We start from the raw sequence: 18700 nt of genomic DNA, 5'->3' as shown, positions 1-18700 counted from the left end.
TGAACAGCAGGTCTCAGGATATCATAAAGACATCTGCACATCCATGTTTATCGCTGCACAATTCACAATAGCCAAAATATGGAAACAACCCAGATGCCCCACTACAGATGAATGGATACAAAAAATGTGGTACCTATAAACAATGGAAAACTACATAGCGATTAGAAATTATAAAATATTAGTATTTGCAGGGAAATGTTCAGAACTTGAACAAATAATGTTGAGCGAGAACAAAGGGGCATGATCTCCTTGATATATGACTGGGGGGGGGGGCGGACAGTAGAGACCAGGTCTGCGAAGCAAAAACTTCTTTTCAAATGGTATTTCCAGTTTGGGGTCAGCAACCTTAAATTATGTATAAGCAAAAACAACTCCAAGAGAAGGACACGAGGATTCTATTGTTGATGTTACATTTAAAGTTCTAGGTGAATTTCCTTTGGAGTACGCTACGTGGTTACTGTATATAATTTTGGCATACTGGGTATTGTATATATGCCTACCTGATCTAGGGAAGGAAAAGAAAAACAAGGGTTTAAGATATCACAAGAAATGTACTCACTGCCTTATTATGTAACTGTCCCCCCCCCCCCGCCTTTGTTTTTTTGGCCAGTCCTGGGGCTTGGACTCAGGGCCTGAGCACTGTCCCTGGCTTCTTTTTGCTCAAGGCTAGCACTCTGCCACTTGAGCCACAGCGCCACTTCCGGCCATTTTCTATATATGTGGTGCTGGAGAATCGAACCCAGGGCTTCATGTATACGAGGCGAGCTCGTACTAGCACACACACAAACTGTTGACTTAAAGTTGATGTGCATTTTAAGTCTGTGGTTGTACTTTTTAAAAACTACTTAATTTCCAACAGCTTGTTAAATAGAATGCCCATGGTTCCCAACAATTAGTACAATGATTAACTTATTGTAATGAATATCTTCAGTCTTTTGCCAGATTCTTCTAAGGTCCAAGTGTCACTAGTTTTTTTTGTTGTTTTTTTTTTTGTTTTTGGCTGGTCCTGGGACTTGAACTCAGGGCCTACGTACTGTCCCTGAGCTCTTTCTCTCAAGGTTAGTGTTGTGCCACTTTGAGCCACAGTGCCACTTCTTTTGTGAGGTGTTAATTGGAGATTCTCACAAACTTTTCTGCCTCAGCTGGCTTCAAATCATGATCCTCAGATCTCAGCCTCCTTAGTAGCTAGGATTTACAGGCCTGAGCCACTGGTGCCCAGCATCACCAGATCTTAGTTCATTCCACTCAGAATTCATCCAGGCCCTGTTTCAAAGATTCCACAACCTCCCCAAGTTCAGTGCCTAATAAGGTGGAATTGTAAGCAGTCCTCATGAGTAGAATTTACAGCAAAAGACACACAGCAAAGGCAGCTAGAAAGGCTATGTACCAAGAGGTTCCACATTTCTCACTGCCCTGTCTTCTACCAAGGTACTTTTGTGGAGAGTTCAGTGATTTAGTGGTGTCCTGCTATGCACTGGCCATGACAACTGAAGCTCAGGACCTCAATAATAACATCCAATCAGATGTACATCATTCATTTGATGCTTCTGCAAAGCAGCCTGGTGTTTTAATTAGGGTTTCCAAAGAAGTGGAAAAGGTAGATGGAGAAAGCTGTGCTGGCCTTGGCCACGCGCTCACCTGCCCTCCCAGCTACCGTGGGTTTTGAAAAGGAAGACAAGGAATTACAACACTGGACATGAAGCACTACTTTTAAAAGATGGGACAAGGGCTGGGAATATGGCCTACTGGCAAGAGTGCTCACCTGTATACATGAAGCCCTGGGTTCGATTCCCCAGCACCACATATATAGAAAACGGCCAGAGGTGGCGCGGTGGCTCAAGTGGCAGAGTGCTAGCCTTGAGCAAAAAGAAGCCAGGGACAGTGCTCAGGCCCTGGGTCCAAGCCCAGGACTGGCCAAAAAAGATGGGAAGATGGGACAGTGTCTTTCAAAGAACAGGTGTTAGGGGAGGGGGATTGTTTTTGCCAGTCCTGGGGCTTGAACTCAGGGCCCGGACGCTGTCCCTGTGCCTCTCCGGGCTGGAGGCTAGAGCTCTACCACTTGAGCCACAGCGCCACTTCCGGCCTTTTCCTTGTCGTTCTCAAGGACTTTGCTGCCCCGGCTGGCTTCGAACTGCCATCCTGGGATCTCAGCCTCCCGAGTCGTCGGTGGGATTACGGGCGCGCGGCAAGAGTGGTTTTCTTCATTTATGTTTAGGGGTTGTGTGGCTGAATCATAGGTGAGGAGGGTGTCTGAGGTTTACCTCCAGGTATCCTGGGAGGGAAGACATGGTTAGGGCTGCTGTCAACGCGCGGTGCCAAGCTGACCTTTCCCTGGCTTTCCTAAGTCTCGTTTTCATTATTTCTGCAGCAGAGCGCTACACGGGAAGGCGGGAGAGGCCGTGCGGAGAAGGCCGTGAGACCGGAGCTCCCGCAGTCAGGCTCGGCTCAGGCTGCGCCCGCCCCGCCCAGCGCGCCGAGGCCGCGCCTGCGCACGCCCAGGCGGAGGTGTGTTTTTCCCGGCGCGCGGCCCGCGCCGGCGCGTCCTCTCGCGCAGGCGCACACCCGGGCGGCAGCAGCGAGGGGCGGCGCTGCGCCTGCGCGGTGGCCAGCCGCTCGCGGCCGGGGCGGGGCGGTGCAGCCTTGGAGAAGCGAGTCGAGCGGCCGTGGAGGCGAAGATGCGGTTTCTGCTGCTGCTGCTGGTGGCGGCGTCGGCGGTGGCCCGGAGCGAGGCCTCGGCCAACCTGGGCGGCGCGCCCAGCAAGAGGCTGAAGATGCCGTACGCCACGGGGCCGCTGCTCAAGTTCCAGATTTGGTGAGCAAGCTCGAGGGCCCCTCCAGCCCGCCGCCCGGCGGCGCTCCCCACGCAAGGCCCCGGCTTTGCGGCCTAGCCGGCCGCGGCGTCCCCGGCTCCACCGACCGACGGTTCCGCGGGCCGCTGTCCTCTCCCCACAGGCCGTCTCTCGTTTTCCCCGCCGGCGGACAGGTGGGAGGGCGCGGGAAGGACGCGAGGACCCGTTCATTCCCGGCCCGGCCCCGTCCCCGAACCCTCGTCGTCGGGCCCCGGCCCCGTCGTGGATCCCCGTCCGGGGGTGCTGGGCCGGCGCCAGGGCACCAAGGTTAACGGGGCATCCAGGGAAGCCGGGGGTACAGGCGGGCACCGTGCGCGCCCGGCGGGCCGACGACCTCCGGAAACAGCCTCGCCCGCCCGCCCGCCCGCCCGCCCGCCGGCCCCGACGCCCCAGCCCCCGAGCTCAGACGTGGTGGGAAGGGCGAGGAGACCGCGTCCCGGCCCCGCCGTGCGGTTTCCTCGGCACCCAGTCGTAGCAGGTTACCAGCAGGACACTGGCTCAGACTCGCACCGCAGTGCTCGGAAACTGCAGGACCCGGCCTCTGCGACCGGGGCTGGATGTTCTCCCCCCGGAGCTCCCGGCTCGGGCTCTCGGAAACATTTAACCAGCCCTTAGTGCCTGCATTATTACTAAGTCCACCGAAGTCCACGCTCCCGCCTCTTCTGGCTTTTTGCTTAATCATTGAAGACTAAAATTGGTTTGTGACACTGAAGCCAGAGTCAGAAAGTCAAGATGGCAACATGATTTCATTTTCAGAATGAAACTTTATGCAATTTCTTTCTGGTTAGAAGCAGAACAACTCCCTACAAGTGTATTTGGAATAGATCTTGCTGCATGTTTTCTCCTTTAAAAAAATGTTTTTTTGTCTGAAGATTGAACCTACGGTCTCCCATCCTAAGCATGCGCTCTACCTCTAACTACATCCCAACCCTTCCTTATTTTTTTCTTATTAGAAAGTGATAATCAGCCAGGTGTGGTAATCCCAGCACACAGAAATCCAAGGACCTAGAGTTCAGGCCAGCCTGGGTTATGTGAACAGCCTCTGTCTCAAAACACACACACACATACATTTACACCAGGCACTGGTGGCTCATGCCTATAATCCTAGCTACTCATGAGGCTGAGATCTGGAGACCTCGATTCAAAGCCAACCTAGGCAGGAAAGGTCATGAGATTGTTATCTCCAGTCAACCACCTGAAAACCAGAAATGGCAGTGTGGCTCTAAGTGGTAGAGAGCAGTAAGTTAGCTTTGAACAAAAAAGCTCAGGGACAGCACCCAGGCCCTGAGTTCAAGCCCCACAACCAAGGGGAAGAACCAAAACATTTACCGATTTCTAAAGACCACTAATGAATGGTTAAGTGTGATACTTTGGATTTGGGTAGTTTGTTTTTTTTTTCCTTAAAAATGACTGCAGCTTTCAAGTTACATAATTTTTTTTGTATCTTATGCTTGTCCTATCTTTTTTGCCTATTTGCTTTTCCAAGATACTCCTTACATTTGCTTGCACTGAAATTGTCATAATTTACCAGGTGTATCTTCCACTCAGGATATTTAAAACAAGGGTTTTTTTTTTTTTAATATGTAGGCATAGGGAATGGTTCTCAGACCTTTACAATAGTCCCAAGTACTTCAGTTGTACTTTTTTTTTTTTTTTTTTTTTGGCCAGTCCTGGGCCTTGGACTCAGGGCCCGAGCACCATCCCTGGCTTCTTCCCGCTCAAGGTTAGCACTCTGCCACTTGAGCCACAGCGCCGCTTCTGGCCGTTTTCTGTATATGTGGTGCTGGAGAATCGAACCTAGGGCCTCGTGTATCCGAGGCAGGCACTCTTGCCACTAGGCTATATCCCCAGCCCTCAGTTGTACTTTTGATAGCTTGTCTTTGTTTGGGTTTAAGTACAGATTTGTTTCAAGTTTTAACATCTGGCATCCACAGCAGTAATCCCAGCTACTCAGTAGACAGATCTGAGAATTGAGGTTTGAAGCCAGCCTGGGCATGAAAGTCCTTGAGACTCATCTCCAGTTAACTACCCCCCCCCCCCAAAAAAAAAGAAGCCAGAAGTAGAGCTCTGGCTCAAGCCCTGGACAGCCCCCCAGACCCCCAAAAATTTTTAATAGAGTTTCCATTGTCACTAAAGGTGTTAAATAAGAAAAATGCTCTAATTTTTTCTAGGTGTATGTAGAAAACAGTGTTATTAGTATTCCCCACCAGATAAAGATTAGTTTATTGTACTTTGCTCTCCCTCTAGAGATTAAGCTGTTTGTTGTAAGGAGAAGACTAGAGTCTGCTCAGATGGGAGAGCAGAAGCAAGTGAGGCCCAGAGTTCCATCTCTAGTACTACCAAAAGAAGGAAATGGAGGGTTTTGGTTTTGTAGAATCTCTTCAGTTGTAAATTTGCTTTGGAATGGTATATACGACTGTGGATAAACATGGGGAAATTTTAAAATTCCACTTGAAATCTCAGTACAAAATTGAAAAGGGATTTTTTTTAACCTTCCTTCCAATTGAAGTAAACATTTGCAAGTTTATTAGACATTTAACAATGGAGTTACTGTTGAAAATAGACTTATTGAAGATTTAAAAACAACAGAATATGGCAGAATTTTCAACTTTTTGTTTATTATCCACTATGTAAATTTAGGATCACCAACTTCTAACTCCAGAAGTAAATGAAGCAACTATGACAAAAACAGCTTAATTTGAACATACACTATTTCAGTCTTTGCTTTCATAGCTCACTAGCAAGAAAACGGACTAGAACTGATTTGTATTTGGTACTGACCAAAGTTATCAAAATGGGGAACTGGAGAAACCACAAGTTCCAGAGAAGAAGTCTTGTGAGTTACTAGAGATTTGGTATTTCTGTCTCCAACTAATGTGGGAGCAGAAGCTCTGGAGGAATCCAGTTTTGTGCTCTTGGGGACTGCACAGGCAAGATCACTGCATCCACAGACCACCAGCACATAAAATGACTACTCTGTCAAGTGCTGCAAAGGAAGACTGTCACCCTCCTCCGGTGATCAGAAAGCTTCCTTGAGGAGGTAAACTTTGCTTTTTGGTTTTTTGCCAGTCCTGGGGCTTGGACTTTGCCTGAGCACACCCTGGCTTCTTTTTGCTCAAGGCTAGCACTCTGCCACTTGAGCCATAGCGCCACTTCTGGCTTTTTCTATATATGTGGTGCTGAGGAATTGAACCAAGGGCTTCATGTATGCAAGGCAAGCACTCTACCGCTAAGCCATATTCCTAGCCTGAGGAGGTAAACTTTGAACTAAGAGATTACCTGGCAGTGGGGCTTTGTAGTAGGTGAAAGAGCCGAGGTTACTTAGTGAGTGACCACGAGCAGGAGGCAGAGACAGTCTCCAGAAGTCTGTCAGGTGATGTAGAAAGACCAGCTAGCTTTCTTGTGGAAGGGTTTTCCAGAGCACCAAGAATAGACAGAACATTTTCAGTGCTTTTGGATTTGATACAGCTTGGAATTGAAAGGTAGCGGTAGAAGTACAGCTAAAGTTTGAGAAACTTAAAAGGTAGATTTAGCAGCTGTAGATGGTTCTGTATCTGGGTTCCACCATCCAAAGATTGAAAAATAGTTCAGTGGAAAAATGCATCTGTACTGGACATGTATAGACTTCGTTGTCGTTATTTCAAAATCAAAACAGTAATACAGCTATGTCTATAGCACTTATATTGTGCTAATTGGCATGTGTCATTTAGAGTATATGTGAATTGTGCGTGGACAGTATGCAGATACTGTGCCATTTTCTAGAAGACACTTGGACATCAGCAGATTGGGGTGGGGGGCGGGCAGCGGAGGTGCTGGCAGCCCGGCAGTCCTCCATGGATTCCACAGACTGGCATTTGGAGTTCAGCAGAGAGGCATGGTGTCAGGGCTGTCAACAGCTCCTGAGTTCTGCAGTAATGCTCTCCTGGCCTCTGGGATGGAGAACAGTTAAAGGAGATAACTTTTGTGCATTGTTGTAGTTTGGGTCTCACCTTCTCAGCAAGGGAAGGAATCTCCAATCTTGAAGGCTAAAGACATAGCAGCAATAAAGAAATGTTTACCACTCCAAAATAGCAATAATGACTGAAATAAAAATTGAAGATACAATGCATTGTAGAATGCACCATTATTATACTTGCCATTTAGAAAGAAAAAAATGCTACTAATTAAACTGTGAGATAACAGCATAAGATAAATCCTGATTCTTTTTAGAGATTCTAAATATGTAAAAAACATGTTTCTTGGAATCAATGAAATAAAATAGTAAGAATTTGATGCAGAGAGCAGATAGGTAGTAGAGTGTTAGAGGTAACACTTTGAAATTGTAACCCTCTGTGCCTATCAGTAGTTTATATGTTTCAAATACTATAAAACTTTCATGGAAATTACTCACGATTTTACTTTGATTTCTTTTTTTTTTTTTTTTTTTGCCAGTCCTGGGCCTTGGACTCAGGGCCTGAGCACTGTCCCTGGCTTCTTTTTGCTCAAGGCTAGCACTCTGCCACTTGAGCAACAGTGCCACTTGTGGCTGTTTTCTGTATATGTGGTGCTTGGGAATCGAACCCAGGGCTTCATGTATACGAGGCAAGCACTCTTGCCACTAGGCCACATTCCCAGCCCTTACTTTGATTTCTTACTGATTTTTTTTAATACAATGTCGAGTACTGAACACATATTATTTAGCTAGACTTACTAGATGGAAGTGCTCAGTTCACAGCTTTTAGAGACATTTTTTTAAAAAAGATCTTCTGTCCTTATATAGAAAATGGAAACAATATTTGCTATTATGTAACTGGTGGAAAATCAAGTTTAAATGAATGTGTCATTTAGAAATACCAAGTTAACCTTCAATCCTTGGCTGGTTTGACTAGGAAAGCTGTTTACTGGACTAGCTATTTGGGAGGCCCAGATTCTTTCTGTCTTCCTCTTATTGTATAAATGTGTTTGGAAACTGTTATCTCCTTGGCTCTCAGCTTGTTGGTCTACATATGAAGGTGTTGGTACTATTTTATGCTCTCAGAAGCCTGAAGGGGAGGATTGAAGGTGTTTGTCTTCTTTTCTGAACTAGTCACATACTGGGAATCCTCTCACGGCCACTGTCCCTGCTTTCCATGCAGGAGATAGTGTGTCCTCGCCTGCCCACCACGCCTGGGACAGGGAGGTCCTGTAAGGTTCTACTGCTGCAATCAGGCTATTTTTGTTTGTTTTTAGTATAAACCAAGTTTTGGTAATCAGATCTTTTGGGGATGGCAATGAATTCTAAGTTGGTTTATGCCACTTGTGTGCTCCCCCTTCCCCCATACACCAGTTATTTGCCTACAGCAGAGTTTGAAAAACAGTTTTCTGGTAGGACAAACACACACTGCTTACAGAATAAGTGTTCTAAATGTGGTTGTGCCTAACAGGGCTATGGTACAGAGAAATGAAGGATTGTGTATTCAGAGGAGTTGGCTTTGCAAAGGAGGAAATGAAATCTTAAGATTATGGGGAACTCTAGAAGATACAGGAAAAGGGCTTTATAAGTTAAGTTCAGGGAGGAGCAGACCTGGTTTAGTATTTGGAGGGTAGAGACCAGGTGGAAAGATCAAGATTGCAGAAATCTGTGCAATATACAGCATAGTATAAAGAGTCTGCTCAAGGTGATGCACATTGTATAATGTCATTTTTCATCAATAAATTCACAGTTGTGTGTTTTTTAAGATGTGCCCCCATCCACTTAGTTTCCACACCAGTGAACAAATCTTTGTCACTCGGCCCAGTGTTTTGTAAGACACACACGCTCTAGTGGTACAGGGCTCACTGGCTACTCAGGAGGCAGGGTGCTGAGCATCACAGTTCACACCCAGCCAGGGCAGAAAGTCCCTAGACTCCATCACCAGTTAACCAGCAGAAATAGAGACTGGAGTCATAGCTCAAGTGGTAGAGCACCCTCTGAATGCACAAGGCCCTGAGTGCAAACTTGGAAACTAGGACGGGTGCACAGACAGAAAATGAAAATGTCTTTAAACAATTCCTTATTGGTTAACGTTTATGTTGGCCTACATTTCTCATAAAAGTACTTTGTTAAGATGCATATCTTTGTGTATTTACCCAATCACCATAAACTGCACCCACAGAAAGACACTATTATTATGTCACAGGGTCTACACTTTTAAGTTCTGTGTGTGTGTGTGTGCGTGTGCGTGTGCGTGCGTGTGCGTGCGTGCGCATGCCAGTCCTGGGGCTTGCACTCAGTCCTGGGTACTGTCCCTGAGCTGCTTTTGCTCAAGGCTACTCTCTCTACCACTTGAGCCATAGCACCCCTTCCAGCTTTATCTGTTTATGTGGTACTAAGGAATCAAACGCAAGGTTTCATGCATGTGAAGCAAGCACTCCACCACTAAGCCACATTCCCAGCCCTGTCCCTTAGTGTTTTCACTCAAGGCCGGTGCTCCATCACTTGAGCCATAGATCCACTTCCAGCTTTTTGGTAGATATTTTAAATAAGAGTCTCATGGACTTTCCTGCCTGGGCTGGCTTTGAACCACAGTTCTCAGCTCTCTGTTTCCTGCATAACCATGATTATACACTCTTTGTGCTTCTTTATGGATGTCATTTATCTGTTCAATAGCTGGCAGAGGAACGATGTTCGTCTTAATATTTGGGAGGCTTTCTCTGACAGTGAAGTTCTGTGTGTTCTAAAGCCCTTATGGAAATACTTTCTTCCTGCAGTGTTTCCTGAGGGTATCGGCGGGTGTTTGAGGAGTACATGCGGGTTATCAGCCAGCGGTATCCAGACATCCGCATTGAAGGAGAGAATTACCTCCCTCAACCCATTTACAGGTAAGTCAGTCAGTTCAATTTGTGAATTGTTTTAATTGCATTTCTATGGTTATCGTAATTTGTTGGTTGGTTATTATAATATGCAGAAAGTAAAGATTCATGAATAGAACAGTAAGCCAGGTACTCCCCTGTAATCGCAGCACTCAGGAGGCTGAGGCAAGAGAATCATGAGTTCACCAGCCTGTGCTATATGTAGCAAGACTGTCAAAATAACCAGTCAGTAAATAATAGCAGGTTTCTTTGACCTAAATGTAGAAGGCTTTTTGTGTAAGAAAGGACAGGGTTGTTTAAGGATGCATCCTTGTTAAAGGTGTCTTCTTGGACAGCTGTACTGTGGAAATGGGAATAAATTCACCCCCTTCTTTTCAGCACCCTGCACATGCTAAAGGTGCATTTTGCCATCGAGCTATGTTCCCAGATTCCTAAAACTTCATACAAAATCTGTCATACTTGTTTCTCTAGAACTTTTGGATTAGGTATCTAGAAAATGTCTCACACATGTATTTGAATTACTAAAATTTAAAGTATATGAGAAATTGTGGTTTCTAATGAAATTCTTTATTTTCTTTTTATAGACATATAGCATCTTTCCTGTCAATCTTCAAACTAGTATTAATAGGCTTAATAATCGTTGGCAAAGATCCTTTTGCTTTCTTTGGCATGCAAGCTCCTAGCATCTGGCAGTGGGGCCAAGAAAATAAGGTATGCAGCTCATAATTCCAGTTACTGATTTACCTGTAAATGTTGAAGATTTCAGCTTACATCATTTCATATTTCTGGTCAAGTCACTTAACTACCCTTTACTTTAGATTTGAGAAAGAATGATTAACACATTCATTAATTCCCTTGTATTTGAGGGGCTGTAAGTAATATTGATTTAGGAGGACTGTCACAAAATTATTTGCCTGATTTTGATTATATAAATTAGAACATATAGCCAGCAGAATAGGTTAGTATAGGCTTTTGTGCTGTTAGTGGCCTCATTCGCATTTTAAACATTACATTCCCATTAGGTTGTTCTTTTTTCTTTCTCGTTATCCTTCTTTTGGCTTCTCTGTTCACGGGGCTTGGTTTGGCATACTGCTGGACAGAATCAATGTAAATACACGTGGGCATCCCATGCCTTTTTTCCTTCGTGTGCTCTCTCCAGATCATTCTTATTTTTATCTCTTATTTAAGAGATTATTTATTTAAAGAGATTAAGAGATTCATTTATTTAAAGTCAGGTTTTTCCCCAAAATTATTTACCACTTTCTATCTGATTTTTATTTCTCCAAGGCTTCCTCCATACCCTCCCAGCCCCCATTCTAGACCTTGAACTCAGGACCCAGGCTCTGTCCTTGAGCTATTCTGCTCAAGGTGGATGCTCTACTACTTGAGCCATTTCTGGCTTTTTGCTGGTTAATTGGAGATAAGAGTATCATGGACTTTGCTGCCTAGGCTGGTTTGGAAGCAGGATCCTCAGCTCTCAGCCCCCTGAGTAGCTGGAATTAGAGGCATGAGCTTTCTCATATGATGTGCTCTCTGTAAGGTCTGAGTTCTACTCTTGTCCTTCAGTTCTAGGCCAACCAGCCCTTAGTCGACGCCTTTAGAGTTATACTTACTTTTCTTAGGGAACCACTTATTTCCAGTAACAGACAAGACTTCTTGGCATAGCCATCCTCAGGTGTTATATAACTACCCTGTTGTAAACAAAATACTGATTTGCAGAGGGTTGAGAATGAAAAATTGTGTACTCATAGTGCTCTACTTATTTGTGTATAATAAATTGTATTTAGTCTGATACACACTGCTGTTGATTGCCTATGGAAAATGGATATAGTTAATAATCTACAACTTTTATGGCAGGTGTTTTTTGGTATGTTTTTTCTTTTGTATTTGTGCTGGTCCTGGGGCTTGAACTCAGGGTCTGAGTGCTATTCCTAAGCTTTTATAAAAGCTCAAGGCTAGTGTTCTACCACTCGAACCACAGCTCTACTTCTGGCTTTTCGGTGGCTAGTTGGAGATAAGAGTCACATGAACTTTCCTGCCCTGGCTGGCTTTGAACTACTATTCTCAGATCTCAGCCTCCTGAGTAGCTAGGATTATTTATAAGCATGAGCCCCCAGTACTTGGCTTTAAAAGGTATTTTGTGTATGTTTTTCATGAAATCAAACCCAGGCCTCAAACCCAGTGAGAAAGTTACTGTCTGTAACATTTATTTTCTGGAACAGCTTGCTATGAATTAGCACTCTTACCTATCAGCTTTTAGTCCAGAAGCGTTTCTGTGCACAAAGAGCTTCTAGTCTCTTTGGGGCAAGCATAGATTTGCCTTAGAAAGGAGAACGGAGGCACTTTGATGTGCTGGTGCTCAGTAAACATGCTTCTGTTCTCAGAGTGATTTGAAGTGATTTGTTTGTAACCTCTGGGGGATGTGAGAGTGCACCGTATTGCTCATTCTTGCATCACTCATCCTTTGGGTGTTCATACATTATAAATGAACCCGTGCATTATAAAATGGTTAAGATGAACCCTTCCTATGCTGATGTTCTTTTACTTTAGGTTACTATAAAACTGCTTAGAAATTCTCTGTGCAGCATGAACATCACCTAAGTCCTACCTGGATGGAGCTCTGAGTTAATGATCCATTTTTCTTGATCTGTGAATGATGTCTGAACCTGTGTAATAATAGCAATACTTTGGAAACTTTTAGAGAAGATTAAAAGATGCAAAAAAGCATTTACCATCTTGGGTACCCATGGCTCATGCCTGTAATCCTAGCTTCTTAGGAGGCTGAGATCTGAAGATCATGTTCAAAGCCTGCCTGAGCAGGAATGAAACTCTGTGAGACCCTTATCTCCTGAGTTCAAGCCCCCAAAAAAAGCACCAAGGAAAAAAAAGAATGAGAGAGAAAAAAATGCATTTCCTATCTTAAGAATGAGAGCCAGGTGGTTCACGCCTGTAATCCTAGCTACTTGGGAGGCTGAGGTCTAAGGATCATGATTCGAAGCCAGCCTGGGCAGAAAAGCCCCCTGTGAGACTCTTATCTCCAATTAACCACTCAAAATCTGGAAGTGTCACTGTGGCTCAAGTGGTAGAACGCTAGCCTTGAGCACAAAGAAGCTCGGGGACAGCTCCCAGGACCTGAATTCAAGCCCCACAACTGACAAAAAAATAAAGAATGAGAAAGGTTGGAGATGTGGCTCAGGTAGTAGGGCACCTGCCAAGGAGTGTAAAGTGCCAGATAGCAAGTTCAAATCCCACTTTCAGATGGAAAAAAATAAAATGAGAATACATATTAACAAGGTTAACGTATCTTAAAAGTTTATATAGTTATACTTCAAAATTACTTGTTTGTACTTAATACATTTTCTTTTAGGTCTATGCATGCATGATGGTTTTCTTCCTGAGCAACATGATTGAGAACCAGTGTATGTCAACAGGGGCGTTTGAGATCACTTTAAATGGTATGTTCTGAACACTTGTGTTTTGTGATAAAGTCAAATGAGTTATAATGAGTATCAGGCTTCCCTATTCTTCAGAGAAATAGTCTTAATATTCATGTATTTTGATGGAAATTAAAAATTCACAAAATGGCCTGGGAATATGGCTTAGTGGCAGAGTGCTTGCCTAGCATGCATGAAGCCCTGGGTTCAATTCCTCAGTACCACATAAACAGAAAAGGCTAGAAGTGGCGCTGTGGCTCAAGAGGTAGAGTGCTAGCCTTGAGCAAAAAAAGCCAGAGACAGTGCTCAAGCCCTGAGTTCAAACCCCAGAACTGGCCCCCCCAAAAAAAAAAAAATTCACAAAACAATGTAGAAGATTTTAAGTTTCTCTGTCTTGGCCACCTCTGCATGACTTAGACTTGCTTGAAGAGTTGCTCTCTATAGGCCTCTTTTGCTAGCTCTGTATGGTCTCATCTACTCTCGTGTCTAAGATAGCTGGTGTGATGATTCCTGAAAGGACGCTCTCCCAAGATCATTAAACAGCCTGCTCCAATGCAAACACTTTGTTATTTCTGTGTCTACAACTCCTGTACCCTCTTATTTGCTCCTCTTCCTTTCTTCCTTCACTTAATGGTATCATTTGCAGATCCAGTTGCCCCCAAATCAAACAAAACATCTTTCCCTCATTCTCCATATTGAATGGGTTCTTGCTCTTCCCTTGCTCAGAAACCCACTCCTGTGCCTCTTGATCCTATTCCCAACCACCATTACCTTCTAACCTCCTACTTCATAATCTGTTCTCTAAACCAGAAGTTGACAAATAGGGCCCAGTGTTCTACATTTGTAAATGGACAAAGACAAAAGGCGGGGTGCTGGTGGCCCACACCTGTAATCTCTGAGATGTGAGGAATGGTAGTTCCAAGCCAGCCCGGGCAGGAAAGTCCATGAGACTCTCCAGTTAATCACAGAAAAAGCCAGCATTGGTGCTTTGGCTCAAGTGGTAGTGTGCTAGCCTTGAGCAAAAGAAGCTTAGGGACAGCACCCAGTCCCAGAGTTAAAGCCACAGGACTGGCAAATAAATAAATAAATAAATATTGTGGCATGTGTGAAGTTGTATATAATTCAAACATAAGGTTTTGTTTTTGAGTTTCCTTTTTTCTTTTTTGTGCCAGTCCTGAGGCTTGAATTGAGGGTTTGGGCACTATCACTAAGCTTTTGAACTCAAGGCTGGTGCTCTACTCCTGCCGGTGGTTAACTGAAGCTAAGAGTGCCCCAGACTTTCCTGCCCTGGTTGGCTTCAAGTTACGATCCTCAGACCTTAGCCTCCTGAGTAGGTAAGATTGCAGGCATGAGCCACTGGTGCCCAGCTATCTTGAGTTTTATCAGGGAAAACAGTTCATGGCATTTGTTACCTCTGGTTACATAAGTAATACCCTTGATTTTGTCTCTTGCTCTATCTATACAGCCTAAAATATCTGATGTCTGGCTTCTTACAGAAAAATTGGCCTCCGGGCTGGGGATATGGCCTAGTGGCAAGAGTGCTCGCCTCGTATACAGGAGGTCCTAGGTTCAATTCCCCAGCACCACATATACAGAAAATGGCCAGAAGTGGTGCTGTGGCTCAAGTGGCAGAGTGCTAGCCTTGAGCAAAAACAAGCCAGGGACAGTGCTCCAGGCCCTGAGTCCAAACCCAGGACTGGCCAAAAAAACAAAACAAAACAAAGAAAAATTGGCCTCCTCCAAAAACAGTGTGATGTTTTGTGTTGTGGTGGTGTTTTGAGGCAAGGGCTATGTGTAAGACAGCCTGCTAGCTCCACTGAAACTCTTCTTTCCTGCCTCTGTGTTGTGTGTTCTGGCATTACAGGGTATGCCACCATGCCGAGTTTTTATTTTTATATGCAGATTTCATCTTCCTACTTGAGTATCTAAATTTATTTAGTAACTTCTCATTGTTTTCAAGACAAATATCAGACAGAGCATTTAATGTGGCCAATGCCCTTAGTGGAGTGTCTGTTCTAGAATAATTTTTAATAATTGGGGGGGTGCCTTTTATTTTTATAGATGTACCTGTATGGTCTAAACTGGAATCTGGTCATCTTCCATCCATGCAACAACTTGTTCAAATTCTTGACAATGAAATGAAGCTCAATGTGCATATGGATTCAATACCACATCATCGATCATAGCCTCACCTATCAGCCCTGAAAACTCTCTTGTAAGTGATTGTAGAAGATACCTGTTTTTTAAATTCTTGTGACAATGATAATAGACATTATATATGCATTTCTTGTTTCTACCTTAAGGTTATACAGATAGATGTGTCTTTCATTCATATTTATAAGTTTTATCAAGATCGTTTGGACCTGCCAAGAATGTATTAATTTTCTCTTGAAGGCTTAATGATTTGACTATTACATCGTGGGGGGGTGGGGTGTCATGGGGCTTGAACTCAGAGCCTCGGCACTGTTCGCTGTTCCTGAGCTCTTTGCTCACGGTTAGTGATCTGCCACTTTGTAAGAGTGCTGTTGAAATAACACATGCTTCTTTTCCATGTGTCCCAGACATGAAGGGGTTTGCAAGAGCAGCGTGGCTGGCACCATGAAGGCCTGCACTGAAGACACTTGCTGTTGGTGCAGACCAGACGCCTGCGGCCGCGCTGAACCTCTTGGGAATCCTTGGTGCAGGAGGGCTTCTCAGTGCTGGCATATTTGGAATTCTGCACATTCGTAGAGTGCAATAATACTACTGTATAGCTTTTCCTCCCAAATTCACCCAGTTAATAGTTTTTTACATGTAGTCACTACTACTGTAATTTTTTTCTTAGTCATATTTGAAAAGGTAGGAAATTGAGTTACAATTTGATTTTCTTCAAGATGTGTTAAATTTGTTGTGCTTTTGTATGATTTTCATTTTTCAGAGTTTAAAGTCAATCTTTGTAAGAGTTCATCAGATAGCTCTAATTTGGTCATGTCCAATTCATAGTTTTCAAAATACTCCAGATTGTGAACATGCATTATACAAGATTATGGGGGGAAATTCAGTATCCAGAATGCTCTATCAGAGTGTGTGTGTGTGTGTGTGTGTGTGTGTGTGTGTGTGTTTACCAGAGAAGTACAAAACAAACTGATTTTTAAACCCTGTTGTGTAGTTCATGTGTCTTGCATTGACTAATAAATTAACTGGGCCTTTATATTTAACTAAATAAAAAACTAAGTAGATGTCAGTAAAGTGAAAAGGTTTCATTGTATTGCTCAGTGCACTTATAGCATTACATTGAATAGTTATCTGCCTCTTTTTTTTTTTTTTTTTTTTTTTTTGGCCAGTCCTGGGCCTTGGACTCCGGGCCTGAGCACTGTCCCTGGCTTCTTCCCGCTCAAGGCTAGCACTCCGCCACTTGAGCCACAGCGCCGCTTCTGGCCGTTTTCTGTATATATGGTGCTGGGGAATCGAACCTAGGGCCTCGTGTATCCGAGGCAGGCACTCTTGCCACTAGGCTATATCCCCAGCCCTATCTGCCTGTTTTTGACTTATAGATACTCTCATAAGGGATACTTCAGATTCACACACAGCAGGTTAATTTGTCAGTTTTAGGATTGCTGAGGCCCACCACTCATTAAAGTTCAGTTGAAGCTCTACAGCATTTATCTGTCTGGTAACTAACATCCTATATCAGATTTTTAAGAACTTCACCCCTGGGGCTGGGAATATGGCCTAGTGGCAAGAGTGCCTGCCTCGTATACATGAAGCCCTGGGTTCGATTCCCCAGCACCACATATATAGAAAATGGCCAGAAGTGGTGCTGTGGCTCAGGTGGTAGAGCACTAGCCTTGAGCAAAAAGAATCCAGGGACAGTGCTCAGGCCCTGGGTTCAAACCCTAGGACTGGCATAACAACAACAACAAAAAATTTCACTCTGATAGACCTTAGGAATTGTGAGCAGATAAATTGGGGGCCAGATGTGGAGAAGTGGCTGGGTAGTGGCAGTGAGCAGGAGGGGGCAGCAAGGAGGAAGCCCGGCTCTGCAGTGGGAGCCCAGGTGACCCAGCCCTGCCCACACTGTCGCCCACACTGATACGCTCTGAAACCATATCACAGCAGCCGGCCTTGTGCCTGTGTGTCCCAGAGCCATTTCTGAATGCCTGCCGGGCCTGGCTTGTGGCGGCCTGGAGATGGAACACAGTGGTTTCTAAGTCATCTGCAAAACGTTCATGAAGGTTCTAGATTACATAATACTGTTTAATCTGAAGTTCCTTGTGGATGGGTATCTTAGGGGCACAGTTCCACTTACTTTTGCTAGGGCATAAACAGCTTGTTATTGTGTTTCCCACTCCAAACCCTGCACCCTCTGAAGTGGAATATATTAAAGTCATTCTTCAACCCATGGACATTCTGGTTAACAAGTGACACTGTTACCTATGTGGCACGCGGCCCTCTTCCATGCACACACAGCTCTTGTGTGCATGTTTGCAAGGACTTCACAGTTAAACTGTGAAGAACCCAGGATTCAAATCAGACTGGTGACATTTGCCTTAGATTGAGTCACTTGTCCTTCAGAGAATAGCTCCAGTGGTTTAGACACAGATAACACTCAGCTACTTTCTTGTCACTCACCTGTTTTTTTATGCTTAGCCATATTTAAATCTAGAATTTTATGTTCTAGTAAAAACATAAATGGGACACATGAATATAAAATAAAAGGGGAAAGTAAGTTAGTGTGTCTAACATATCCAAGTATATGAGTTGCTTATAAATTGGGAGGCTGTGGAGTTTATAAATGTTTACTTACAAGACTATAGGGTGTGGGCAGCTTGGCTAATGTGATTGGAGTTTGCCACCATTGCTCTTATAGACAAGTTGCTAAAGTAATAAAAAAATGACGTTGGTAAAACATGGTTTATACCTCAGTGTGTAGGTCTGAGGACATAATGCTGCTTTCTATGATGAACAGCACTCAGTATCGAAGGTAGCAGCTATCTGGCCAGTCCACAGCTATTAAAACATGCTGTCCAGTGACGTTTTACTATATTAAAATATCGGGGGTTGGAGGTGTCTCTCTGTTGGCAGAGAGCTAGCCAGTGGGCCAAAGCATCAAGGTACCAAGTTCAAGTCCTGGTCTCCCACCTAAAAAAAAGAAGAAAAAAGCCAGGCACCAGTGGCTCACACCTATAATCCCCCTACTCAGGAGGCGGAGATCTGAGGATCGAGCTTCAAAGCCAGCCTAGCACTGGAAAGTCTGTGAGACTTTTCTCCAATCACAGAAATAACTGGACGTGATGCTGTGGCTCAAGTGGTAGAATTTGTCATCCTGGTTTGATACTCTAAAGCTTTTTACAAAGCCCTTAAACATGAGGAATTACCAAGTCTACAAATACCTATGTTGCATTATGAGACTAGATAATTGTGCTAATGTAAAAGAAACCCTTTGTGGAGGATGTTTATATTTATAGTGCTTATATAGTAACTAGGAAATTTTGCATTGCGTGTCATCCAGTAACATTTACTTTACTTTAAAGGCTTTCTAACAACTCAAGTAGAATGGACTGAATCTACTGTATGATAAAACTGCCACAAACACCATTTACTGGCCATCTATAAGAAATTTGGTTA

The 18700-nt window shown here is 44.1% G+C and overlaps 1 protein-coding gene across 1 annotated transcript; it reads left to right on the top strand.

The window, feature by feature from the left end:
• The first annotated feature begins 2624 nt into the window (after positions 1-2624).
• On the top strand, positions 2625-16316 carry Selenot (selenoprotein T). Its single transcript, XM_048334892.1, has 6 exons — positions 2625-2812; positions 9558-9668; positions 10244-10370; positions 13027-13114; positions 15155-15308; positions 15655-16316. The coding sequence occupies exons 1-5, from the start codon at positions 2676-2678 to the stop codon at positions 15277-15279; spliced, it is 588 nt and encodes a 195-aa protein (XP_048190849.1). The 5' UTR covers positions 2625-2675; the 3' UTR covers positions 15280-15308; positions 15655-16316.
• The last annotated feature ends 2384 nt before the right edge of the window (positions 16317-18700 follow it).

The sequence above is a fragment of the Perognathus longimembris genome, chromosome 26 (genome assembly GCF_023159225.1).
Source record: "Perognathus longimembris pacificus isolate PPM17 chromosome 26, ASM2315922v1, whole genome shotgun sequence".
NCBI lineage: Eukaryota > Metazoa > Chordata > Mammalia > Rodentia > Heteromyidae > Perognathus > Perognathus longimembris.
The sequence above is the reverse complement of the archived record's forward strand: the minus strand, read 5'-3'. Positions and strand labels throughout refer to the sequence as shown.